Source organism: Dermochelys coriacea, chromosome 1 (assembly GCF_009764565.3).
Source record: "Dermochelys coriacea isolate rDerCor1 chromosome 1, rDerCor1.pri.v4, whole genome shotgun sequence".
NCBI lineage: Eukaryota > Metazoa > Chordata > Testudines > Dermochelyidae > Dermochelys > Dermochelys coriacea.
This window is the reverse complement of record NC_050068.2, coordinates 95,776,942-95,803,754: the sequence shown is the minus strand read 5'-3', so window position 1 is coordinate 95,803,754 and position 26,813 is coordinate 95,776,942. Positions and strand designations below refer to the sequence as shown.

The 26,813-nt window shown below is 42.8% G+C and overlaps 1 protein-coding gene across 1 annotated transcript; it reads left to right on the top strand.

Annotated features, from left to right (window-relative positions):
- The first annotated feature begins 41 nt into the window (after positions 1-41).
- Positions 42-26,451, top strand: DCT (dopachrome tautomerase). Its single transcript, XM_038415439.2, has 8 exons — positions 42-558; positions 9,160-9,459; positions 10,726-10,826; positions 11,547-11,713; positions 15,629-15,808; positions 15,924-16,059; positions 22,193-22,394; positions 23,583-26,451. The coding sequence occupies exons 1-8, from the start codon at positions 246-248 to the stop codon at positions 23,762-23,764; spliced, it is 1,581 nt and encodes a 526-aa protein (XP_038271367.1). The 5' UTR covers positions 42-245; the 3' UTR covers positions 23,765-26,451.
- The last annotated feature ends 362 nt before the right edge of the window (positions 26,452-26,813 follow it).

Here is a 26,813-nt window from a genome sequence, read left to right as displayed (position 1 = left end):
ATCCTCCAAAACTTGGCAAGCACCGCAGAGCAAAGGCAGTTCGAGTCAAGGATTAAACAAACACCCCAAATGCCAACATCATAAGCAGCGAAGGAAATTATCTCAGTCAGTCAGAGCCCCAGTCTGCTGAGAATCTGAGAAAAATTGCGGTCCTCCTCTTGTCCAGAGGCTGTTCATGAAACACCCTCGCTCCTGTCCTTGATTGCTGGAAGCCAAACCTGGCATAGAACGTGGTCCCTGCAGCAATGACCTCCCAGCTACAGTGGGTGAGATGGCTCTCATCTGCTCTCCTGGGCTACCTGAGCTGCTGCTGCGCGCCGCAGGCTGTGGCGCAGTTCCCCCGTGTCTGCATGACAGCAGAGGCGCTGCTGGCCAAGCGCTGCTGCCCAGCCTGGGGGCAAGAGCCAGGCAATGTGTGTGGCTCCCAGCAGGGCAGGGGATCGTGCAGGGAGGTGCAGGTGGACACCAGGCCATGGCGCGGCCCATACGCCCTCCGCAACGTGGATGACCGGGAACGATGGCCCCTGAAGTTCTTCAATCAGAGCTGCCAGTGCACAGGTGAGAGGAGGACTAACTCTGCTCCAGAGAAGAGCAAATCCCTGATTGTGGAAAAGGGATCAGGAAGGGTGATCCCTCCCAGCTGCACTACAAATATGGCAAAGCTGTACTCTACCGGTGAGAGAGGAACATGAGCTGGGCTAGACACCAAATGGGGTTAGGGCATGGTTCTCTCTCATGCTTAAATTTTGTTTTTTCCCCCTGTACTCACAGGTCAGGAACCCCCTTCCCCATTATTGTTACATGGTTTGACCATAAGGCTGTTCCATTCCCCCTCTCCCCATATTTAAATCTGGTTTGTTAGGTAGGATAGACAGGGTTTGTGACTGTAGAAATGTGTATGGATGAAGCTGTACACCTGTGTAATGTTGAGTTGGGATTAATTACTGCCAGGGTAATATTTTGCAGTGTCTGTCCTGAAAATTTCATGGATGTCAGAGATCCCAACTGGTAAACTTAGTCCTGCTTTGCAGTGCTGACAGGACCTAATATTAAGAATTGTGTTAAAGCCAACAGGACTTAGTAGTGCTTTAATAATAGTGGTAAAATTTGGACACATGCAGGGGTTTAGTACAGTGCTTACAAGATAACTGAGTCTCGTCAATGCTGAAAAATGGAACAGTGGTTTAACTTTGTGGAAAGAAAATTGAATTGGAGCAGCCTCCAATGCAGTTGAATTTGCAGTGCAGACCGAACCTTAGATAAGCAGTCCCATTGACTTCAAGTCCTGGGTACACTATATGAACATCAAGTCCTCAATATCCTATAGCATGCTGACTTCAACAGGATGATTCATCTGACTAAGGACTGCAGAATTAAGCCTTAATTGTGCATAACTAACTGTAAGTGCAGGCATAAGCTTTTAGAAGACTGGAGCATTTGGTCATGAACTCTTGTCTTTTTTCTATGCTATTATATAGAACTATGTATAAAAGATAATGTTAACAGAACACTATTAAAGTTGAAAAGTCAGACACTCAGAAGTTAGGAAAGTGCCAGAATTAAGTTTGCCTGTGCAAGCTTAATTTGGCCCACCACCCCACCCCACCTTATCTTGTGCGTATGCATTATGTTTCAGTCTTTAATTACATGATCACATACTAATCTTTCCACAGGACCCCTGCGTCATTCAGTGCACAGGATAGACAGTGCTCAGTGAATGAGCAGCTAGTCAATATGTTGGTTTCTCCTTGTTGTTCAATGTGGGTCCTAGGCCTTATTCACTATACATTATTCAAAGCCTGCACTGAAGACAGAATTATTACTTTCTTCATGGGCCTGTCTGTGGCACTCATCACTGGAGTATCTGAGTGCTTCATAAACATTAATTAAGGTTTCTTCCTAGCACCCCTGTGAGGTGTGGGGATGGTATTATCCCTGTTTTACAGATGGGGAACGGAAGCCCAGATCCACAAAGGTACTTAGGCACCTATGACTTTTTGGCTTTGCTGTGATCCACAAAACCCCTGCTCAGTTGTTGCCTCACCTCACTTGTCGACTAAATTTCTACTGTTGCAGTTCCTTAGGAGCACGTGCTCTGCTGCCTCACTTGCATGTGGATACCTGTTTCCCATCTGAGTCCCAGTGAAGACCATAAACTGCAGGGAGTGAGCTGTAGCTCACGAAAGCTTATGTTCAAATAAATGTGTTAGTCTCTAAGGTGCCACAAGTCCTCCTGTTCTTTTTGCGGATACAGACTAACACGGCTGCTACTCTGAAACTTATCTTACCTATGGGGCTCAATTTGGTAGAGGCTGCCTACAGGACCAGGTTCCATTCAAAATCCAGCCAGTGGAGGGGGTGTTCCTTCCCCCTGACCCCCACCCCCTAGCTTTAGCTCAGTGGTTAGACTGCTTGCCCAGGATGTGGGAGACCAAGGTTCAATTCCCCCTGTGACTGATGAGGAGAAAAGCTTTGAAGAGGGGTAACCCACCTCCTAGGAGAGTACTTTAACCACTGAACTATGGGAGCTTCTGATGTTTGGGTCTCTCATTATCTCCTGGTGAAGTTGTTCCACTGTAGAAAAATGATTAACAAGTTATTGGAGCAGGGAGATTGGCCCCAGATCTCCCTCTTAAGCGAGTACCCTAACCAGAAGGCTACGAGTCATTCTTTCTCTGGCTCCTTTGTGCAGCCAGGCCAAAGAGATTAAGGTTAAAAGTATCTACTAAGTTTGGGTGCCCAGTTTGAGATAATTGGGGCCTGCTTATTCAGAGCATTTGCATTAAGTAGCACTTTTTATTTTCAAAGCATAGCTCCCACTGACTTCAGTTGGAGCTGTCAGTGCTCAGTGCTCTTGCAAATCACAGCCTAGGGTCTCATCTCAGGCATCCAGAAAATGTAATAAACAGTTAGTGACCATCTGTGAACTGCTTGGTTTCAGACTTGCCCAGCATTACCCAGAAACTCTGTGACAGAGACAGGGATAGACTCCAGTTCTTCAGTACAGCATTCAACTGCCATAACCATGAGCTGTCCTTTCTCTCTCTCTCTCTTTTTTTTTTTGGGGGGGGTTCCCTGTCTCATTCACTGCACACCTTCCACCTTCAGCAACAAATGAGACAGAGGTTCTACAAATGACACAACCCTGCTCCTTCCCCAGAGCCGGTCCATCCTGCACACTGAACCAAGCAGGAAAAAATATGGAAAAAATAGTATGTGATCATGTTTATAAAGTCTGTATCATAATATATATGCAAAGGCCACCTTAACTCTGGCATTTCCTAACTTTGGAGTGTTTGACTTTGCAACCTTAATAATGTTCTTTTAATGTAGATTTGTGTGTAAAATTTTCTATGTATTAAAAAAAAACCTGGGGAAAAAAAGCAATTCCATCATATGGAAACCCCACATGGGTCACCAGCAGGAGTAGAACCTTTAGAGTCACTGCTCAACCTCTGCCACTTGAGCTAACAGAGTAATTTATAGCAGTTGTAGCTTGTCATCCTCTATGAGGACAGCACTAGAGGGTGATGAGAAACTCACTATGCCAGTGGGTTTCACAGATATTTGCTGAGGAATGGTGAGATTCTGGAATCTTGGGTTCCACTCTAGGCTATATAGGAGAGTGTTCTTTCGTGGGCACAGACACTTCCACCTTTTCCCTGAAGCTTGACTCCTGCTGCCCAGTCTCCTTGCCCAGCCAGTCCCAGTTCTTCTCTCATAGCTCCTCTGCCAAACCGTCTCTCCCCACTCCAAACTGGCTCCCAGTCTCAGTCAGACTCTCTAGACTCCTCATCCATTCTCACTGTTCACCCCCCTTCCTAGCTCCTTGTTTCAGGCTCTTTGTTCTAGTTCGCCCATTGACCGTAACTCTCACAAATCTGTCTTGTCCCCCCTCTATGCACCCCTCTGCAAATTGGAGAATTAGTCTGAAATCTGGGTTGTTAGGTAGGATACTATGCACTGGTTCCCAATCTCCTTGTCCAACTACTCCCCATCTTTCCCTTCCATCCAGCTCCTATCCATTCTCTCTCCAAGCCATTTGGCTCCCAGTTCCCCACTGTTTTCCTCACTGGCCCCATCTCTCTCCCAGTTTCCTTGCCCAACCAGTCTAAGTTTCCACTCCCCACCCCGAGACCCAGTCTCCTTGTCCAAATAGTTCCAGTCTCACCAGACTCCTTGTACCAATCAACTGCTTTCCTTCTTACCCAGTCCAGCTTTTGTCTCCTCTGCATTTGAATAAGACAGCTTTCTTCTCTACACTGCCTTCGCATTGGCAGGGGAGGACACTGAGGGCACACGAGAGACAGGCCCCATGATTTCAGTTTTGGTGCACAGCCACTCTCTGGTCTGCAATAGTTTGGAGCAGCCATTACAAGGAAAGTCCAGCTTTGCCCCTGTAACCCTAGACTGGAGCTCAGTCGCTGTGTGGGGATGGCACATGCAGTCTGGTTGGCACTAGGAGCTCTGAGCACATGCTCAGTGGCACATGCTCAGCGATGATGGAATCTTTGGTGATTTAACTGCCAAAAATCAAAGAGCATGTGCCAACTGTCATTTTTCAAAGGATTATAACTTGGCCAAATTTGGGCAGTTTTTCACGGGGAAGCCAAAAGGCACATCCATGACATAAAGGCCATTCCCCTACCAAATTTCAGGTTCCTGCTCCAAAGCATGAGGGTGTTAGAGCTGTCCAAAAAAAAAAGGGTGGCAGAATTTTTTAACATGAGCAATACAACATTTCCCCTAGCCTACCCTCATTCTCATTCAAGACTGAAGCATTTTGTTTGAATATTTTTCAAAAAATAAAAATAAAATTCAGCCTGAGGCAAACACCTGGCATGGAAAATTTGAGTCCAAACAGTTGAAGTTTCACAAAGTTATAAGCAACTGAAAACAGGGTCTTGTAATGGGAAGTGTTGAGCAAACTTAATAATAGGTAGTGCTACCAGCCCTGTCTAAAATAATAGAAGGCTTACCGGTATAAATTAAGGTGATCAGACGTCCTGATAAAATCGGGACTATCCTAATATTTAGTTGTTTGTCCCGCGTCCCAACCAATGCATGATTGGGACACCATTTGTCCCGATATTTTGCTTCGGCGGCACTCCAGCTTTTTTTTTTTTTTCACTTGGGGCGGCAAAAAACCTAGAGCCGGCCTTGGTGGGGCGTGAGCCTGTGGCTGTCCCCCCATGTGTCCCGATATTTTGTTCTTGTCATCTGGTCACCCTCGTATAAATCAGTTTTTGTCTCTCGGTCTTTGGCTAGACTGATAATATCAATCCAGCATTTCATATTTTCAAAACACTTTACAAATAATAACATAAAATAATAATAATAAATTGCATTACTATCTCTCTTTTTATTTCAAAAGATCCCCAAATGCTTAGCAAACTAAATGCAGGTGTCACAGGTAGCCATTTGGATCCTGATTCAGGAAAGTACTTGGGCATGTGTTTGAGTTTAAGCAAGTGCTTAAATACTTTTCTGTACAGGCAGGCTTTCCTGGATCAGGGCCTGGTGCACAGCATGCTTAATTATATTCAATGTGGGGCATGCACATGGGCAAATGTGAGAGATTGTGTTTGTCTGTGTGTGTGTGTGTGTGTGTGTGTGAGAGAGAGAGAGAGAGAAAATTCTGACCAAGAATAGCTTTACCAATCTGTACTCTTATTGCAAATACCATGGGATTTTAAGTGTGCTTGCAGAACAGCGATCCTCTCATGCAAAAGTCCTCTATATAATGATTTAGCTGCTGTGGTTAAGGTGACCAGACATCCCGAGATTACAGGCTTTGTCTTATATAAGCAATTATACCTCCCTGAAAACAGAGTCCCGATTGTTCACACTTGCTGTCTGGTCATGTAGCTGTGGTAGAATATCTAAGTTGATTGAAACCTTTAATTCTAAAGAATTTAAATATTCAAAACCTGATGCTTTAAAGTTTAAGGAATCAAGTCCCCAATCCTACTCATATGCTTAACATTACTCATCTGAGAAGCCCCATTGAAGTCAAATCTAGTTGATATTGGACTACTTATGGAAGTAAAGTTAAGTATATGAGTAAGTGTTTGCAGGTTTGGGTCGTAAGCTAGCTGACTTGAACTTGACATTGTTTAATCCTTTGTTCTTTCTTTGGAGCAGTCATTTTCCTCACATCTTTTCCATCCAGCTTTTCTTTGCCTTCATTACCGCACTATTTTTCCTCTCTTTTATCTTGGGTTCCTTTATACTCCTCCTCTTTACAGTTTCCATTCTGTAAATACAGGAGCAACATTTGCTACTCAAGAGATAACTTTAAGAGAAATCATCTGGACTCTATTTTGATTTAACCAGATTGATACTGAATGCAGGGGCACTTCCAGGGAAATGTTAAAAGGTCTGTGCTGAATCAGGAGTCGGATTGGTTTTAATAGTTTCCACACAGTGATTGTTGGTTGTTGTATGCATGCTTTTCTTTCATTCTGCAAATTGGTCCAGTTGCTGAGTGTCCAAGTTTGAACATTTCTGGTGGGCAACATTTTGTGTTGTCTTCATCAAGTCTCTTAGATAGCTAGGGTGTAACTCCACTTGCTATATAGATGATTGTACTGGGGTAGAATATGCCTGTTCGGCACAGCACATCATTAGTGGCAATTTGTAAGCAACACTGGAGAAGGATTTTCTAAGAGGCAGTGGCCAAGATTTTCAATATCCATAGAAAGGTCTTGTCTGCAACACATGCTAGCGTGGTGTAAATTGTAGAGCTCTCTAAAGTATTGTGCTCTAACTGCTCTGTGTAGACCCTGCTGCTGACACAGTAAAAGAATCCTAGTGTGCATTAACTGTTTCAAATGGAACTACAGCAATATGCACTCGATACTTTTAGAGTGCATCCGCAAGATCTTTGCGGGGCAATTAGAGTGCAGCACTTTAGACCACTATACAGTTTACACCCTTCTGGTGTGCTTTGCTCCACAGTGTAGACAAGCCCTTAAGTATCCAGATAAATTGCTTGATTTTACTAATTACTGAGTACCCAATGGCTCCCACTTTTGGAAATTTGGCCACATCTTTTAGTTGCCTATTGGGGAGTTGAACTCTTTTGAAAGTATAACAGTTTTGGGTGCTGAGCATTTTTGAGAAACACTAGTCATTGGTTTTTAGGGGCCCAGGCTAAGTAATCTAATAGTTTTCTGAAGTTTGATTTAGTTTTTTTGTTGAATCATGCACTTTACTTAATCATATTTTTCTTTCCTTTTTTTAGTCCTAAGCAGATATAATGCTTTTGTTCTTCTTTGTTTAATGTGATACTAAACTGTGATCAGTGAAACCCGATTCCTTTCCCCCTTCTTTCCAAAGAGAATTGTGGTCAAAGAACCCATTGTAAAGCTGCTTTCACAACCTTGCTTTCCGTAAAGGATTGACTTAATATGCTGGTAGATACAAAAATATCAACTCTTTAAAATAGATGTCAAGTACATTTTGGCATAAGTCAAACTGAAAGACAACATACAAACATTAGTTCTTTTCAGATGTAAACTTTGCATCTGTTGCATGCTTTTTCCAATTCATTTAAGTGCACCTACTGTACCTTGTGTTCGACTCAGCTTTTGCAAATTCTTAAAATGAAAAGGAGTGATTGCAATTCTTGAGACAGACATACCAGAGGGGGGAAAGAAGCTTATTCTTATTTGAATAAGCTGTATGTTTTGAATTAGACAAAGCACTTTACAAGCATGATTTAGGAATGGATGTATTAGTATGTGGCCCCTGTAAATTGGCAATTGACACTAATTACACTTACACTTCAATTCAAATTACAAGGGTTTTGTAGTTGGGCTAGATTCTGATCTCAGCTACAGAAACATAAAGCTGAAGTAATTGACAGCAGAATTTGATATATGATTGTTTACCTGCTACAAGGGATTATTGTTAAGCGATCATAGCAATTTCTGGCACGGATCGTGACAATGGTTGGATAAGGAAGTGCTTAAAATCACTGAAAGCTATAAGGAGTTATCAGCATTCATTACTCTTGCCTCTTTTTCAATTTTCTAAGTTAAATTTCTATATTTTGAATGTGTGCTGAACCCGAGTACAACACGGTAAAATTCAATCCAGGTCTGAAATTAATCACATTATTAATTCCTAATACATTAAACCATTACAGTTTTCAAAGAAAAGTGGATGGGCTAGTTCATTTGGTGGAAAGAATAATTTTGACATTAACCTGTGGAAGTAAAATTGATATTCAGGCTGGGAAAACAGAAAAAGATTGAAATCCCATTTAAGTAATTCTAAAAGTATTTAATAAAGCTTAGTAACTGACAGGATTGCCCAGTGGCAATCCTAAAAGCTCTTACGAATTAGTTGTAGAATAAATTTGCACTTTGTTGTTATAAGCTTATTTGGCTCTATACTATGTGACAGCGCTAAAACTGAGCCATATGGGATTACTGTACTTCCGTAGACCATGTATTCCAGAGCTTTTCATAATACTGTAAAAACCTGAGCAGACTTAAGCACAGAAAGTACTTGTCAACAGAGGGATGCCTGCCTGTGTTAGACATAAGGCAATGGGGTGAGAAAAGACCTGTACACATAGCACAATACAATTTTTCATACTTTTACATAGTATCACTGCACCATTTAATGATACCTCAGTGTGCCACCAGCAGCCGCCCTGCAGTTTGTTATTTTTAAAATATGCTTAAAGAGCCAGAGTCTTTGTCAGACATCATGTCTTTGGGCTTGGTCCTGTACGATGCTGAGTACTCTGGGCCCAATCTAGCAAAACACTTTATTATCTGCTTAACCTAGGCAGGTGAGTAGTCCTATTAAGTTCAATGAGACTATGGGCATATTTAAATGCTTTGCTGGATCAGGGCCAGGGTTCTTAGTTCCTTGCAGGATCCAGCCCTTTATCTGGCTCTTTATCTTGATAACCAGCCTTCTACAAACCTTGGCCCTGCTGCGTTACTGGGAAATAAGCCATCATTTTAGTTAAGCATTGACAAAGCTGCCAATATTCTCAGCTGCTGAACCTTGCCAGAATAGAAATCACTAGGGAAAAGACAGACTAACAAACTCAATTTCTTTGCATTTCAGTCTCAGTTTCTTTTGTGCACTGAGTAATATAGACACATTTTCCTAAACCCACATTCTCTCTTAACACAGGAAACTTTGCTGGCTATAACTGTGGTGACTGCAAGTTTGGCTGGACTGGCCCCAACTGCGATGAAAGGAAGCCACTTCTTGTCCGGAAAAATGTCCATGCCTTGACTGCGGCAGAGAGAGAGCAGTTCTTAGATGCTTTAGACCGTGCAAAGAATACCACTCACCCAGACTATGTGATTGCTACACAGCACTGGCTGAGTCTCCTTGGGCCCAATGGAACTGAACCACAAGTTACAAACTGTAGTATTTACAACTACTTTGTGTGGCTTCATTACTACTCAGTCAGGGACACTCTATTAGGTGGGTACTTTTCTTTACTAAGGCACCTAGACCGTAAAGAACGTGGTAAAAATGTAATCATTGAACAAAGGTAAGTAAGTTGAAAAGTGATCAAGTCATGGCGAAAGGAGGAATGGTCCAGCGGTTAGGGTGCTAGTCTGAAATCTGGATTCAAGTTTTTGCTCTGCCATAGATTTCCTCTGTGACTTTGTGTAAGTTATTTAGTTCCCAATCCTCATAGGTATTTAGGCATTTAACTCCCATTGGCTTAATTAATTTCAGTTGGAGTTAGGCGCCTAAACATTTTGGAGGCTCTAGACCAGTGGTGGGCAACCTGCAGCCCACTGGCCCATAGGCGCCGACTCCATGGGTGCTCCGGGGCTGGAGTACCCATGGGGAAAAATTAGTGGGTCCTCTCCAGCCACTGGCAGCCAAGCTCCCTGCCCCACCCCACCCTGCCTCACCTCACCTCACCTCCTCCTCCACCTCCTCCCCTGAGTGCGCTGTGTTTCCACTCCTCTGCCTACCTCCCAGTACTTGCCACCACCAAACAGGCTTTGGGAGGGACAGGGGAGGAGCGGGAATGTGGCATGCTCAGGGGAGGAGGCGGGGAAGAGGCAGGGCCGGACGGGGATTTGGGGAAGGAGTTGGAATGGGGGCGGGAGGAGGTGGAGTTGGGGTGGGGACTTTGGGGAAGGGGTTGGAATGGGGGTTGGAGGGGGCAGGGCAGGGAGCAGAGGGGGTTCAAGCACTCACTGGCACCAGTAGAAGTCGGCGTCTGCGCATGTGGCCCGTCAGGGTAATCTGCTGGTGGGCTGCCAGACAGTTTGTTTACATTTGCATGTCCGCCCACAGCTCCCAGTGGCTGCGGTTCGCCATTCCTGGACAATGGGAGCTGCAGGAAGCTGCACTATGTTACCATTGAATAACATAGTGATACCATGTTGTACATACAAGACAATAACTATGATTTATGACACAATGAAGATTAATGAAGGGCTTCCTTTCAAATTATAGCTGGTCAAACATCAGAAAAATGTGCAAAATGTTGTCTAACTGCCCCCCTTTTTTGGAATGTGAAATTTTGGTGAACATTTTAATCAATTTCAAAATTTAAAAAAAATCCCACCAACCCTTTTAAAATGTTTATATTTCTGATGGATACCATTCTAGCATGAATTCCATTTAATGAAGCTTTAAACTCATAAAGGAGGTTATGTAAAGTACTCTTTGTCTATTTAACTTTAATAGGATGCTCTAGTTCTTACTGTGCTTTCCTGTTTGTAGGACCTGGCCGCCCATTCACCGCTATAGATTTCTCCCACCAAGGACCTGCCTTTGTTACTTGGCATAGGTACCATTTGCTGCTACTGGAAAAAGATCTCCAGGTTAGCAACACATCCTATTCAAAGATGCTTGCATGGCTCTTACTATTGTGATTTTCCCATATTACTTTGAATCTCTATTTCGCCAACACAGAGTTCCCGGGCATAACTGCATGTCGGGGCTACAGTCCCTAGACAATGAAATTAACCTTGTTTTAAAAGTGAATTTAGCACTCAGGAGGTGCTGATTGGTTTGAAGACTCTGGTCTTCTATCCCCTGCTCCTCACCCTCCTTTAAAAAAAAAAAAGAAAAGAACAATTATTACAAAAGCAGGTGCAATATACTTTTTTTTATATAGCCAGCATGCCTCAGACTTCATCGGAAGTGTCCAACTCTAGGGGAGAGAAGGTGGTTCAGCCTCTATGTTTATTCAGGTTATTTCTGTCATCATGCTGGGCCACTCTGTGCCCTTGGTCTCTTTACTGACTCCCAAGAATGTCAGAATCACCACTTTTTGGGCCATCAGCACTTTCAGTAGGAATCAGAACTAGGAACCACTTAACATATGAGGCCATCAGATGGTACAGTGTTTAGTTAAGGTAACTGCCAGCCTTCCTTGGATCTGAATCAGTGAACTAATAGCCTGAAGGAAGTTGAAACAATATTCTGAGAAAACTGCAGTGTGGTTTCAAATATCAAAATATAGACGAGCCAGGTATCAGTAACGTCTCTTTCTGTTTTTAAAGAATTATTTTGTGCTAATAAGTTTCTTTTTATTATAGCGACTGATTGGCAATGAATCCTTTGCATTGCCCTATTGGAATTTTGCCACAGGTAGAAATGAGTGCGATGTGTGTACAGATCAGCTTTTTGGAGCATCAAGACCAGAAGATCCAAGCCTAATAAGTCAGAATTCAAGGTTCTCACACTGGGCAATAGTGTGCAATAGGTAATAGAATGTGTGGGGAAACCAGCATTCTAACTAACACTTGTTTTCATTAGCCACTAACAGCATGAACTTCTCTTTCAACTTGCACGAACTGCGAGAAAAAGAACCTAGATTTCCTTGTAAAAATTGTGAAACTTAGTGGATGGGCTAAAGGTGGATGTCATTCAAGATTTCCTCAGATATATTCTGCATTTTTATATTGTTTTTTTTTTAAATTTGATTCAGGACTTTACTTAAAGACAGTAATTTTAAGACTGACTGAGGTGTTAGAAGTGTTTGCCATACTAGAGACTAATTATTTAGAGGAGCAATACTAGTACGTTAGCTCACGCTGCCAACCAAGAGCCCTTGAAAATTTTGTCAATAGGAATTTTTTTGTGTGTTTAATAGTGAGCTCATATTAGACTGAAAAATCTATGCCTATTCAGTTGGACTGGAAAATACCAGAAGTGAGATTCTAGCCCTATTGCAATCAGTGGGAATTTTTGCATTGACATCAATGACGCCAGGATGTTACCTCAGATTTAGAAATAGTTTTTTAAAATGAGATTGAACTGGTTTCTTGCAAAATAAGTCCCTGATCCTGCAACTGACTATAGTTAGGCATTTCCCAATTGGAGTCAATGGGGCTTTGTGTGAGTGCCGGGATTCGACTGTGGGTTCAAATGCAGGATTGGAACCTTAAGATGTACAAGTGGACATTCAATAACACAGCAAAATATAATACTTCTGTAGCACTTTTCATCCAAGCTTGGAGTGGCATGAAGGCCTTGGGAGCTGCTCAGCACAGGGGTGACAGATTCTTACTAAAAGTGGGGTTGTCATGAGGCCCCTACTGCAGCCCTGCCCCTTCTCTGCTCCCTGCATCCCCCCTCATGGCTGAGTTGGAAGCAGGAGCTGGGCTGGGGAGCCCGGGCCCCTCCCTCTGTCCATAGCTGCCCATTCGACTCTTACCTGACTCCGGCTTCTGGCCTGGCCAGAAGGCGGAGCCTTGGAGGTTGAAGAGTCACCTAGATAGCTGTGGGGAGCTACACACCCTCCATCTGCCCTGGGCAGGAGACCTGGGGGGCAGGGACATGGGCCAGGGATTGATCTCAGACTCCCCACCCCAGGCAGGTGGAAGATCCACAGCTCCCCAGAGCTGCCTGGCTCCCTGGACCACACTTAGCTAGGCCGGGCTCCAGCTTCCGGCCAGGCCAGGGAGTGGGGCTTTGGGGGGAAGATGAGGGGCAGGGGGACAGGCCCGTGGCAAAAAGTAGAATGGCTATGGTCCCTTGGCCCCCTCGTTCCGGCATCCATGGGTCAGCACTTTTAGAAATCAGGCCACTTATATGAGTATCTAAATATCTACTCCAAAGCCTAACTTTAGGCACTGATTTTTTGAAAATCTTGGCCTTTTCATATAGCGTACAGCTGCTACCCTCTTCTTGTCAGAAGAATGAAGAATAATATGGGTTTTTGACTTGAACACTGAAATTTCTAAACGCTTCCTTCACTAATGTTACAGGAGAGGGATTTTTCCTCTTTCATTTCAGTAGTCTGTGAATATGCATTTTAATTTAAAATTAAACAGAAGCTTCTGGATTCTTTGCAACTGTCATATGATTCTTGTGCTTCACTTCACATCTCCCATGGGGCACGGGTCACTTGCAGGTTTAAGCTAGTGTAAATTGTGAATTCTCTGTAACTTGAAGTCTTTAAACCATGATTTGAGGACTTCAGTAACTCAACCAGAGGTTAAGGGTCTATTGCAGGTTCTGTGGCCTGCAATGTGCAGGAGGTCAGACTAGATGATCACAATAATCCCTTCTGACCCTAAAGTCTATGAGTCTGTTCACCACTTCTATCCCGGGCGTTACAGGACTCCTCACACTAATTGATATAAAAACAACACATGATTGTTGGATAGTGGATAACAGCATGCTTGACAAAATAGGATGCAATGCTGTTCATATTCCATCTCTCTCCCCTTAAACAGGGTAAGGTCTGGAACACTGAATAACTGTCTAGCCATCAGCCAGTCCCCGCATTGCCACAGCCCACCACCATCCTTACTGCATTGCTCTGGGCCAAGGGGCCCAAGTGAGACCGGGTCTACTTTAAGGAAATTTGTGCCATTGTAAACATGTAGTTACACTGGTGGAAACCCCTGATGTTTACATGCTGCACCAGTGCAAAGCAGGGCTTATATCAGTGTAGTTGAATTTGGTACATTACCAGCCTCAGCATAAGCCTTGCTTTGCACAGTGCAATGCTTCTGCTTTAGGGGTTTGCACTAGTGTAACTACGGTCTATATAGTCAAGCTGCTGTGAATTTCTTTAATAGATATAGGGCCTTCTTTATATTAAATTCTTTGCAAAGACTCAGCGAAGCCTGGTCAGCCTGAAAGTTTCAGCTGTTTTTGAATTGTGCAAGAAAAAATAAATGCAAAGTACAAAGAATGGGGAAATTCTTTCTTGTTTTTTTCCACAACTCAAATAGCTGGATGGACATGTGCTCAGATTTCCAAAAATGCACTTCTGTCCTGAGGCAAAACATGGTATGTTTCAGTCCAAATGATGAAATTTGCACATGTATCTAAGCAACTGAAAATCAAGCCATAATGAAAGCCCTGCTGTAACTTCAACTGCCATATAGCAGGTGGAAGACAGAGCCTCCTCAGGGCAAATTTGTGAACTCTGCAAGAGGGGAGAGTCTTGTAAGCTCATCTACTGGGACTTAAAAACTTTGGATTTTCCTTTTAACTTCTTGGGAAGAAAACAAGGAAATCAAAATACAAAAACTTATGTACACTTAATGGTAAAGCTATACATTAAAACCTCAAATGACAGGAAATGAGACAGCTAAGGTTGAACGTGTGACCATAACACTGCTATGTGTATAATATGATCTTTAATTACATGATCACACATGCATCAAAGAATACAATATCATAGACTGTCCTCTAAATCTTATCCACATCCATGTGGCAACTTGTAATATCGTTCTCATTTTTGATGCATGTAGAGAATTCTTTGTCATATATTAGCGTCCAATCCTGCATCTGACTTCATGTGGATGGACACCTGCCTCTGCCTGGAGTCCACTGCAGTTTTAGATTTAGTGTTTGGGGCTTTGTGAAGGTGCAGGTATCCACACACGTGGATTTCCGTTGCCTTTGAAAGGAATGGAAGTTTTGCCAGTGACTTCAGTGGGAGCAGAATATTCTCATATCCAATGGCCTGTTGATGGGGCCAACAGGTGGGGTACAGTGTGGGAGAAACAAGCACACAGACTGTCCCAAGCTTGGGCTGAACAGTGAACAAAGAAAAAAGTGGTGCATAATTTCCTTCCCAACTCAAAGTGATGGGTGGCGGCAGTAAAGACTCTGGCTTATGCTACAATAACTCTCTCCATCCCTGCCAAATAGCAGGTGGGGAAGGGTAGGAGGAGCTGCTATGACATGGGCCAGTTGTAATTGTTTTTGGTTGGGCAGCTATGCTACATATCAGCTAAGGAAGTATAACTGACAGTAAATTAGTTGATCCACTGACATTTAACTAGCCACATTATCCTGTTGACAGATATGGCACCCACTTGCTAACATCCATATCAATCTCCTTCATGAGCTTCTTAAAGGTGGAAATGTGAAAGTTGGAACCAGTTCAAAGATGATAAATTTACAAGCAGCCTTACGATTCCAGCTCAGATTAGCAGTATGACCATTTGCTTTTCTGGTACAAAACTTCTGTAGCCAACTGAGGCTCTGATCCTGCAAACACTTGCAAGTGTGTTTAACTTCTGGAACGTGAGCTGTCCCAGTGGTTTTGGTGGGGGACTGAGTGTACAGCGTCTATTGACTCTGTCAGAGTGAACCCCCTCACCCTCCAACATCCTATTCTAATTGTTCCATGCAATTCTGATTTTAATCTAAGCTTGGATGATTACAACCGTCTGGTTACACTGTGTAATGGGACTAATGAAGGGAGTCTACGGAGGAACCCACAAGGGAAGTCTAGCGAGCGGTTGCCAACCATGGAAGATATCCAGAACTGCCTTTCACTTCAAGAGTTTGATAATCCTCCTTTTTTCCGGAATTCTAATTTCAGCTTCAGGTTTGTGCCCCAACTCCTATAACATGTTCAGCCCAAAGATACCTTTTATACATACATTTGGAGGTAGTGCTGGTCAATAGGTGGTTACTTAACTCTTGTCTTATCGCATGCACAGGAATGCCCTGGAAGGGTTTGGTAAACCAGATGGACCCTTTGTCTCCCCAGTGGTGAGCCTGCATAACTTGGTTCACTCTTTCCTGAATGGAACCAGCGCTTCCTCTCATGCTGCAGCCAATGATCCAATCTTTGTGGTATGTCATTTTCCTAATGTGATTGCAACTGAATATGCCTCTTTTGTATTAATCTAGGTGGCATATATGGGCCAATAGTGTTCACATAATCCAGTCATGGTCCAACATTAAACAGTCTTAAACAAGGCCTGGGGTTTGGCATATAGAGACCCCAACCTACTTTGTCCCATGACAAATAAACCATTAAAAATCCTTCTAACCTTTTATTAAAGCTACAGAAAAGAAGGAAAACAATGATAGCCTTTGAAATGTTAAGTATTAAGTAAACCTCTAATTTTAACAATATCCCTTGTTCCTTTGCACTGTTAGCTCGAGAGAGTTTTCACGAGGAAACCCCCCGTGTGGGAGTGCCTGTTAGATGGTATCAAAGATGGTAATAATGGTCCTTTTGGGGAAAAGAGAAGAAGTTAGGTGAGATGGGCTGGAGATGTTGTGTTGCTGCTGTTGTTAAAGTCTGATCCAGTTTCATCCCAGATGGTGTGTAAGATTCAGCTGGAGCCAGTAGAGGTGACAGTGTCATCTGGATCCCCCTCTCTGGCCCGGACATCTCTGAGGATCAGGAGGACAAAGGCTAAGTGCCCCAAAGCACCCCAAAGATGATGGAGGGGCAGCCATGATGGTGAAGCTTTGCTCCAATTGCCAATTTTTCTCCCTAAAGTTTAATTCTTTAAGGAACTACAAAGAGAATGGTGGTACTATGTCCACCAATTAGGCCTAGTTTATGACACACCAATGTTGGTTCATTGATTTTTGGTCCCACACTTTACCTGTTTATCAAGCATGCGTTTAACACCGCCCTTGAATTACATCAGTAGGTCATTTTGTTTTGACTAATCCAGTCTTTCTGTCACACTTTTGCATCTTGTCCCATCAACATTTATTTTACAGGTTATTGTGACATCTTATGAACTTATACTCACTATTTACAGCTGAACTCACAATTAGGGTCAATTTGAAGGCCCAATTGTCACAACACCTCTTAGGCAGTTTTCTCACCAAGAATTTGGAGGATAGAAGTGAAGTGAAGTGAAGTGCGTAGACTAAAAATGACTACTTCAAATACAAAATAAAAGTTTCTCCTCTTGTATTTTATATTGCCATATCTACTAGGAGTTAAATAAAGTGGGAAGAATTGTCAAGGTTAGTGCAATCCAAAGTCAGCTTTTAGGGAAGAACAGCAGCCATTCAAAGTGGAAGAGCTGCTGGTCTGACACAACTTGACTTTTAATTTTACATTTAGCTCCTCTTATTCTTGTAGATGTCTCAGCAGAAGAGATTTTGAGAGTAGGATTGTATATTTTAGGATATCAAGCCCAGATGCTCAGAGGTAGTTACACACCTAATTTTCACTGAAATCAGATTTAGCTTGGCTTTGTGTCAGTAGTTTATTTGTTTATTTAAAACTCAGCTCACTGGGATAGGCTGAGGAACTACATCTCATTTTCAATGTGTTCTGGGGGATAAAATCATGTAATTGTACTGGTACTTCAGTACAACACAGAACTCTAAAAATAAAGCAGACAGCAGTGAGCAAAAGTATTCTCAGTAGCTGAGCCTGTTACATACTTTTTTCTCCACACAGGTACTTGCCAAATTTACTGAAAAGTTTTTTAATATTACATGTTTCTAGAGCTGGCTGCCTTTGGTAGATGAAGGCATAATTATTGTGTGTAGGTATTAGCCCAAATGACCAGACAGTAGCTCCCCAATTTATTTCCTTCCGAGTTTTTATATCTGTCCATGATGTTCACTTCTTACTCCTAAGCCTCTTTTTGAAAACACATTTAGATTTTTAATGAACGAGGGTCAGCAGTGAGCTGTGACTGCGAGTTCAGATATTGGCTGAAATGAGATGCCTGCTGGGTAGCTGTGTTTTAAAATAAAAGAAACACAATTTTAAAAAACTGAACAGGAAAAATCTTTAGTTCATGATGGCATTATTTTATACAGTGGATTACTTTTCATCTGGTGGTTGGCGGATTAAAGTTTTCTCGTGTGGATATTGAAGACAATAGTTACATCAGTAATGAATTTGGCCCCCTGTCTTGGTACTGGATAGTTGTCTGAAAAGGACAACTTTTTCTAGCAGGTGCCTTGTAGTACTGTGGTGTTTAGATGTTGCTTGTAGTTATTAGAATTGGGAGCACTGGCTGTTGGGAATCTGAAAGGACAAGAAACAGGTAGGAGGGGGGAGGAGTTGAGAAGCTGGGAGAAAGCTACAGAGGGTGCAGCAGCAGCTCGGTAAAGGGGTTTCCATTTTGAAAATAAAGTCCTGTTGAAGCTTATTAGTACCTTGCCTGGCTGATACAACAGTTTGTTAGTACCTTGTCTGGCTACTACAACAAGTACAATTTCCAGCACAATTCTGGAAAACTCTGGACCAAATTCAGGAGTGATGTGGCATGGTGTAAATCGTTTGTTATCAGGTGGATGGAAAGGAGTTTAATTTGGTGTTGTATGCTGTACACAGTAAGGGGGGGTGTATATACAAGAGAATGGTGTATATACAAGAGTTAGAGCCTGATCCTGCAATCTCAGGGTGACCTCAGAGGAGCTTCATGTGGGCGAAAGGACCTGCCTTCTCCAATCCAATTGCTAGATCAGAATCTTAAATGCATGAGGAGAGGCAAAATGGGAGGGGGGAAAGAGGTGGGGGACTCCATCCTATTTTATATGGTATCTGACTTAAATAGTGATGAGGGATATTTGCACAAAAATGGTTGAACCTTATTACGCCATCTGCTATCTGCACCCTTACATTGCTTGTAACATTGTAAAGAATGAAGAGCAGCAAAGATATTCTTTTCAGCAGGGATTGTGATCCTCTCTGGGAAGCACCTTTTGGGCCCTATCACAGTCCAAATAATGTTTTTCTTCAATTTTGTTTTAAAAAGACTCCCTGCACCATCCCAACTCTCTGGGCACTTTTTTCAGATATTTAAAATATATAGATACCGACTCTGTGGGTGCTCTGGGTCTGGAGCAGTGACTGCTTAGCACCCACTGTTAGCCCTTGGGTCAGAGCCTCCCACTCCCACCCAGCCCTCCTGCTCACCGTGAATCAGCTGTTCCGCAGCATGGAGGAGGCGCTGAGGCGGAGGGGAAGGAGTGGGGGCAGGAAGAGGCAGAGGAGGGAGCAGAAAGAGGTGGGACAGGGGCAAGGGCAGGAGCGGGGGGGGTGGGAAGAGGTGGTGTGAGGATGGGGGCTTGGAGGAAGGGGTGGAGCGGGGGCCAAGCCTGGGCAAAGTGGGGGTTGCAACAAAGCCCATTGCCAACTCTGTCCACATATCTATTCAGGGGACACCATCATAGGGCCTAATCACATCACCCACACTATCAGAGGCTCGTTCACCTGCGCATCTACCAATGTGATATATGCCATCATGTGCCAGCAATGCCCCTCTGCCATGTACATTGGTCAAACTGGACAGTCTCTATGTAAAAGAATGAATGGACACAAATCAGACGTCAAGAATTATAACATTCAAAAACCAGTCGGAGAACACTTCAATCTCTTTGGTCACTCGATTACAGACCTGAGAGTGGCTATCCTTCAACAAAAATCTTCAAAAACAGACTCCAACGAGAGACTGCTGAATTGGAATTAATTTGCAAACTGGATACAATTAATTTAGGCTTGAATAGAGACTGGGAATGGATGAGTCATTACACAAAGTAAAACTATTTCCCCATGTTATTTCTCCCCCCCACCTCACCCCCCACTGTTCCTCAGATATTCTTGTTAACTGCTGGAAATAGCCAACCTTGCTTGTCACCATGAAAGGTTTTCCTCCTTCCCCCTGCTGCTGGTGATGGCTCATCTTAAGTGATCACTCTCCTTACAGTGTGTATGATAAAACCCATTGTTTCATGTTCTCTGTGTGTGTATATCAATCTCCCCTCTGTTTTTTCCACCAAATGCATCCAATGAAGTGAGCTGTAGCTCACGAAAGCTTATGCTCTAATAAATTTGTTAGTCTCTAAGGTGCCACAAGTACTCCTTTTCTTTTTGCTAAATCCCTTTGTGAATCTAGCCCAAAGAGTCTTGCTGCTGTTGCTATCTGAGCATGCCGGAACAGCCAAGGATGAAGCAGCTAGCTCAGCTTAAGGAAACGGAGAATTGTCATTACGTTGAAAAGAATTGGATGTTGTAAACATTTCTGTAAACTTTGTTCTAAACCCCTCTTCCTATGTGCTATATGTCCATTTTGACATATATATGTCCACTCTCTTTCTCTGGAGTGTATGGGCTCCCTCTGGTGGCTAACCAAAAACCTGCTCTCTGAAGAAATACTTGCATTTGAAAGGGTGTGCTCACCCAAAGTCCTGTAACTAAATTCTTAGGTCAACCTCTGCAAAAGTGAGTACCTAGAGTTAAGGTTTTTAGGCACCTAAATAAGTGGCCTGATTTTCAAATGTGCTGAGCACCCAAAGAAAAAATTAGTGAGGAGGGAAAACAGAAAAAAGAATGGAAAACTATGCATTTCAAAAATTCCAATGTGGAGAAAATAGCTCACATTAAACAACACTGGACAATGCTTTTCTTCTCTGGTAGCTCTGAAATCTTTTGTACCATAGCTGAAGTGTTTTGAACTTGGCATTATCGATTTGACAGACCACTTTCCAGATCTTCTTTTTGCCCACTACAGAGATTACTGTAGCTCTTTTCCAGTTCATCAGGACCTTCTGTTTTCAGAGAATTTTTAAAAAAATGCAAAATAATTTGTTTTTGTGTCTTTGCTGCATCAGAGTTCTGGGAGGGTTACTAATGCTAATTAGAAGACTGTTTCCTGAAGACTAAAGCCAAAGGAGTGAGGACTCCCATGGCCAAATTCAGAAGCGAGTTTAAGTTGAGAAAGAGAATAAGTTGATGTAACTTACACCTTCATTGGCCCCTAAAACATGTATGTTACACCCATGTAGGCTTCATATAGATTCCCCTAGACTTGGTTTTTAGACTCATATCCACTTACCAAGGTGTAACTGACACCCTTCACCCTTTACACATTGCCTCGGAATTTGGTCCACTTAGTATGAGTCTCAGAAAGCTTGGGCGTATGTCTACATTTGAGCTGAAAGGTGTGATTCCCAGCTTGTGTAGACATACCCACGCTAGCGCTACTTGAGCTAGGGCCTAAAAGTAGCAGCATGGCGGCAGCAACATAGCTGGCAGCTCAGGGTATCTGCCTGAATATGTTTGTAGGGGGCCGGGTGGGATTATACTCGGAGCGGCCAGGCTGAGCAGCCACCTGTGCCATTGCGGCTAGCTCGGATGTGTTGGTGTGAGCTGGGAGTCACACCTTCCAGCTCAATTGTAGACGCACCTTAAGAATGTCCAGTTTGGTGTAACTCCGACTTCAAGGGACAGAGGGAGCAGTGTAGCAAGTGACACACCTGTGTATAATAAAATGGCCCCCATTCTACTTCAATTGACATTTTGTACTTTTACTGGCTCCGTGGCATATAAACTAGACCAACTTAGCTTCCCTGCCCTTACCAGTGTAAGGCTGATCCAATGGGCTGGAAAGTCTGGCCCTCATTTCTCTTTATTCTTTGTCTTAGATTAGAGCTCAATTTTAAACTGTTTTATGAGCCCATGTAGGGGACTATACACCCCCAACTCTTTTGCATGGGCTACTTGCGTTGCAGGTTACATTTTATGGAGCAAACAGTAACCACCGGGTTGCTACTCTAAAGCCAGCACAGGTGGGCAGGGAGTAGGCTGGCAGGGTGAGGGACCAGCAGAACCAAGGCTCTGCTCTCTCAGTACACTGGTCAACACGGCTGACCCGCCCCCTTGAGGAAAGCAGCTGCATAAGGAGAAGGAACGGCCAAGCTTCCTTCCCCAGTGGGACTGAATTGTGACACTCGGTGAGTCATAGCTTGGGCCTTGCTGGGCTCCTGAGGCAGCGCAGCTAAGTGTAGGGCAGATTACAGGGGGCCAATCCAGCTGCTAGGGAGTTCAGCACTCTTCAGTGCGACAGCGTCCACACACATAAGTTGTGATATTTACTGATATTTCCTACTTCCAAACCAATCCTGTCCTGGGGATTTTTTTAAAAGCACAAAATGTTGGAGCTGTTGGAACCAGAAAGGTGTTTATATGTGTGTGTATGTGTATTTGAATTGACAGGTCCTTCATTCCTTTACTGATGCCATCTTTGATGTGTGGATGAAACAATTTAACCCCTCTGAGAATGCTTGGCCTCTGGAGCTGGCCCCTATTGGGCACAACAGGATGTTCAACATAGTCCCTTTCTTCCCTCCTGTGACCAACGCACAACTCTTTCTTGCTGCAGAACAACTTGGCTACAGCTATGCCATTGACCTGTCAGGTAACTAACAGAAGTGCTAAAGGAATTGCAGAGTAAGAGACTGGGCCACTCAAGTTTTCACATAAAGGTCTTCAGATAACTGACCATTAAGAGCAACATTTTCATATGCACCTAAGTCACATTTTTCAAAAAGGGCTTAGGGATCCAAGCTGCCTAAGTCTCACTGAAAGTCAGTGTAGGGTGAAGATGGTAGTACCGTAACTGACACCAGGAATACATAGGGTAAAATTGTCAGAAATGTGTAAGTGACTTAGAAGCCTAAGTGCCCATTTTCAAGAGACTTAAGGAGCCTTACTTTTGAAACTGAGACTTAGAAAATGAAACTAAACTGCAAAAAAAAAAAAATCCAACCAAAAAACAGGAGCAGTGAATCTCAGAGCATGGGTCAGGCTCACATTGCAGGGGATAAAACTAGCAGTGTAGCTATTCGGACTTAGGCTGGAGCCCAGATTCCGAAACCTAGAGAGTTGGGAGGGTCTTAGAGGATGGACTTCAGCCTGAGCCCAAATGTCTATGCTGCTATTTTTAGCCCTGCAGCAGAGCCCGCAAGGCCGAGTCACTTGACCCGGGTTCTGCAACTTGCTGCTGCAGGTCTTTTTCTGCTGTGTAGACATACTCTTCGGCTTCTAAGTCACTGAGTCGCTTCTGAATATTTTACCCAAAATAAGCTACTGAGAGGGACAATGAAAAGACCAAGCCCTGTTCTGCCATGTGGGGTTGGGATGGACAGACTGATAAGAACATACTGTGTTCTAGCATTTCACAATAGTGAATATAGCTGAGACCATTCATTTTTCCTTATTTATCTCAAAGCTACCTAAATAAATAAAACCCTGACCCAAAACTTGCAAATTGTGCATAACTAGGCTTTTTAACTCTGTGCTCCTGTCCCTCTTTTCATTGTCCCTCCTTTCTCATTCCCTCCATTTTTTACACTCGCTTCTTGTATCTAGTCTTAAATTAGATTATAAACACTTGCAGCAAGGATTGTGTTTTATTGTATATTTGCACATTGCCTACACAATGGAGCCCTGACCCTGACTGCAGCCTTTGGGTGCTACAGCAATACAAGTTATAATAGTCCTACTGTTGTTAAAGGAGAGTCTAATATTTGCTCCTCCTCCTTTGTGATTTTAGAAGCAAAATTATTCCCATTGTATAACTCAGATGTTCTTTCTGTAATTACAGATTCACTTGAAGAAACACATGCTTGGGCTATTATGGTTGGATCCACTATCGGAGGAGCACTGGTAGCTTCAGTTATACTAATTATGCTGCTTGCACTCTTTCAGCACAGAAGATACAGAAAAGGTTTTGAACCACTGATAAATGCAAGATTCAGCATAAAAAATTATACAGAAGAGGCCTAGTGCTGTAGCATTGTGTCGTCAGATTTACCTGTAGGAAACTAACCTGATTAGCGGCAAAGAGTCCTGAGGCACCTTATAAACTAACAGATGTATTGGAGCATAAGCGTTCGTGGGTGAATATCCACTTCATCAGATGCGTGTAGTGGAAATTTCCACTACATGCATCTGACGAAGTGGGTATTCATCCTCGAACGCTTATGCTCCAATACGTCTGTTAGTTTATAAGGTGCCACAGGACTCTTTGCCACTTTTACAGATCCAGACTAACACGGCTACCCCTCTGATACTTAACCTGATTAGCTGTTCAACTCTTAGCCAAGTGCTGAACTAACAACTTGACACACATTCCTTTGCTAGACAGCTAGTGACATTGTTCTCATCTCAGTGGCCCTGTTCTTTTCCAGTCATTTGGGATCATCAGTCTCATGTCTTCCAACATTTTGAAACAACCCACGAGGTACTTTGCTTTACATGTGTTTGCTTTCACACACACATGAACAGCCTAAGACAGGATACAGTTTTCCTGTTGCCAAAGGTTGTTTGTAGTTTGTGATGCCTAGGTTTGGATCACATCCTCTGAGAATCCTGAGACAGAAAAAAAGAAAAACAAAGACAAATGCAAATCTTTTTCCTAAATGTGTTTCTAAACTAACAATATTGTGACAAGCAGAATTTCATGGACTATATATCTTTGGTTAAAAAGTATATACAGGCATAAAACAATATTGCAAATAAGTGATGTTTCTTTAAAAAAAGGACTCAAATATTCCATGTACGATTCTGTGAATGCTTTTCTGGGTGTGTGGCTAGATGGAATATTGTAAGGAATATGTGGGGACAGTTTAAGCCACAGAATCAGCCCTTAACTTAAATTGCATAAGAACTAAAATAAACACCAGGAAACTCCCTAATTCAAATTTCCCATGTTCAAGTAAGTAATGAGCAGGAATTCATTTCTAACTAAACAGACACTCCTGTGTGATTTCAGTACCAGGGGCCTGTGGCACAGACTGAATCCTATACCTGCCCTTCTGCACATGGAAACTTCTCAGGCTATGCTGAGAGGAAAGAGGTGAGTGGGGGGTCAGACACAGCTGAAGTGATGGGGGGTTGCAGGAAATTGTCAGGAGATAGCAGTGTTATAAGTACCAGAGAAGCAGGGGTGAATGTGTGTTTGTGTATGAAGGGCAGAAATTAGCTCATAGATTGTAGGACCCCATGTTGTTCTTCCCAAATGGCCTCACCAAACCTTTAAAGCCAATCCCAGCACACATAGGGGGTGGGGGCGACACATAGGCGGTGGGGGGAGCACTGTGCCTCTGCCTAGTAACTGAGGGACATGACATCGCTTCTGAGGAGCTGAGTGGAACCAAGTAGGGAGCCTGCCTTAGTCCTGCTGCACCGCCAACTGGACTTTTAACTGCCCGGTCAGCAGTGCTGACTGGAGCTACCAGGGTCCCTTTTCGACCAGGTGTTCCAGTCGAAAACCGGACACCTGGCAACCCTAATGCTCACATGGACTGAACATGCTCAGTTACACTGCAGAAGCTGGCTGCCCTCACTCTGCTCCCCGCCCCACCCCCAACCCCCATCGGCAGGCATAGGTCCTCTCTACTGGCAGCACTAGAAAGCAAAAAAAATTTCAGTCTTTTGCTCTAGCTACCTCTTACTCCAGCTGCTGCTCTTCCCTACCTGTGTAATATTGGCACACATCACTGGCACTTTATATATTCATTCACATTATAGAATAGCACATTATTTTACAGCCTCAACAGCTAAATCCTCAGACCAGAAAGAATTTAGCTCTAGTAAGTTCTCTGATAGGCTTCCTCTATTGAACAATGTCAGCTAGAGAAGGAGTCCGGCATTTCAAATTTCCCTCTAAATTTTGTAGGCTCTTTTCATTTCAACCTCTACGGATTCTCCTACATTAATGACTTGAAAAAATGTTACTCTGAGTGTTGAAAGAACTATTTGCTGTAAACAAACTAGTCCTAAAACATTTTTCAAAATATCGGATGTAGAAATTAAGCATCTCACCTGGAAAGACTGAAATGCTCTTTAGTTTTCCAAACTTCTGGTTATGGGAGGAGGATTAAAACAGGATTTGGTATTCCCATACTTCCCTCTTGCTTTCCTCAATAGTCCGTAAGTAACTTGGCTTACTATTGCATTTGTATCAGGGTTTTGCCATATGTTCTTGAGATCGCCTGTGTTCCCATCATTTATTAAGTCCTGGATGGATCTTGTAGACTTCAGTGGATAGTATGTTATATCACTGCTATGCTTTACCAATGGTATCTTTTATGGTACAATTTACTGTGTTGATTTCTAGAAAAATTAAGCCCTGTTTTAACTATCTGAATAAACATTTACCATATTAAAGGACTTAGCATTTTGACAGTGGTAGTATAAATCTAACTGTAAGGCACACTGATCATGGAAGATATGTGCAAATCTTATTATATACTTAGCTTTCTTTGTGTACATATGGCCCTATTGTAATTTCTGCTAAATGCAAAACTTGTTCCTAAAATACTTTGAGGATGCGGAAATGTTGTATATGATACATTAAATATAGGTTGTTACATGCAATGAGTCATATTTTAAAGTATGTCATCTTTGATTACATAAGTAAAATATCCTAACTCAACATACATCATTCAGTCACACGATGCATTGTAAATGTGGGGTTTTTTGGCTCTCCAATAGCTCTTTGTGCTCTGACTTACTATTAAATTTTCCTTAATCAATATCTATAGCAGTCCAACTTTCACTGAAAGTTCTAATGTGCCGGAGAGTCTGTAGTAAAAAATACAAAGTTGTAGGTAGATTGTTTATTACCTATCTCTTCATCATTTAATGTGACGTACAACTATCCTCACAAAGAGGGCAAAGAGAAACCAATGTTGGAATGAGAGTTGAGCCAAACTAAATTTGTGAAACATTCAGTTGTACTTTCATAGGTTAGATTCAGATTCCATTTCTCTGTAAGGACCTCTTGCTGATTTGTTTTAAATTCCTGGTGTGCTGAATGAGGTTTAAGTGT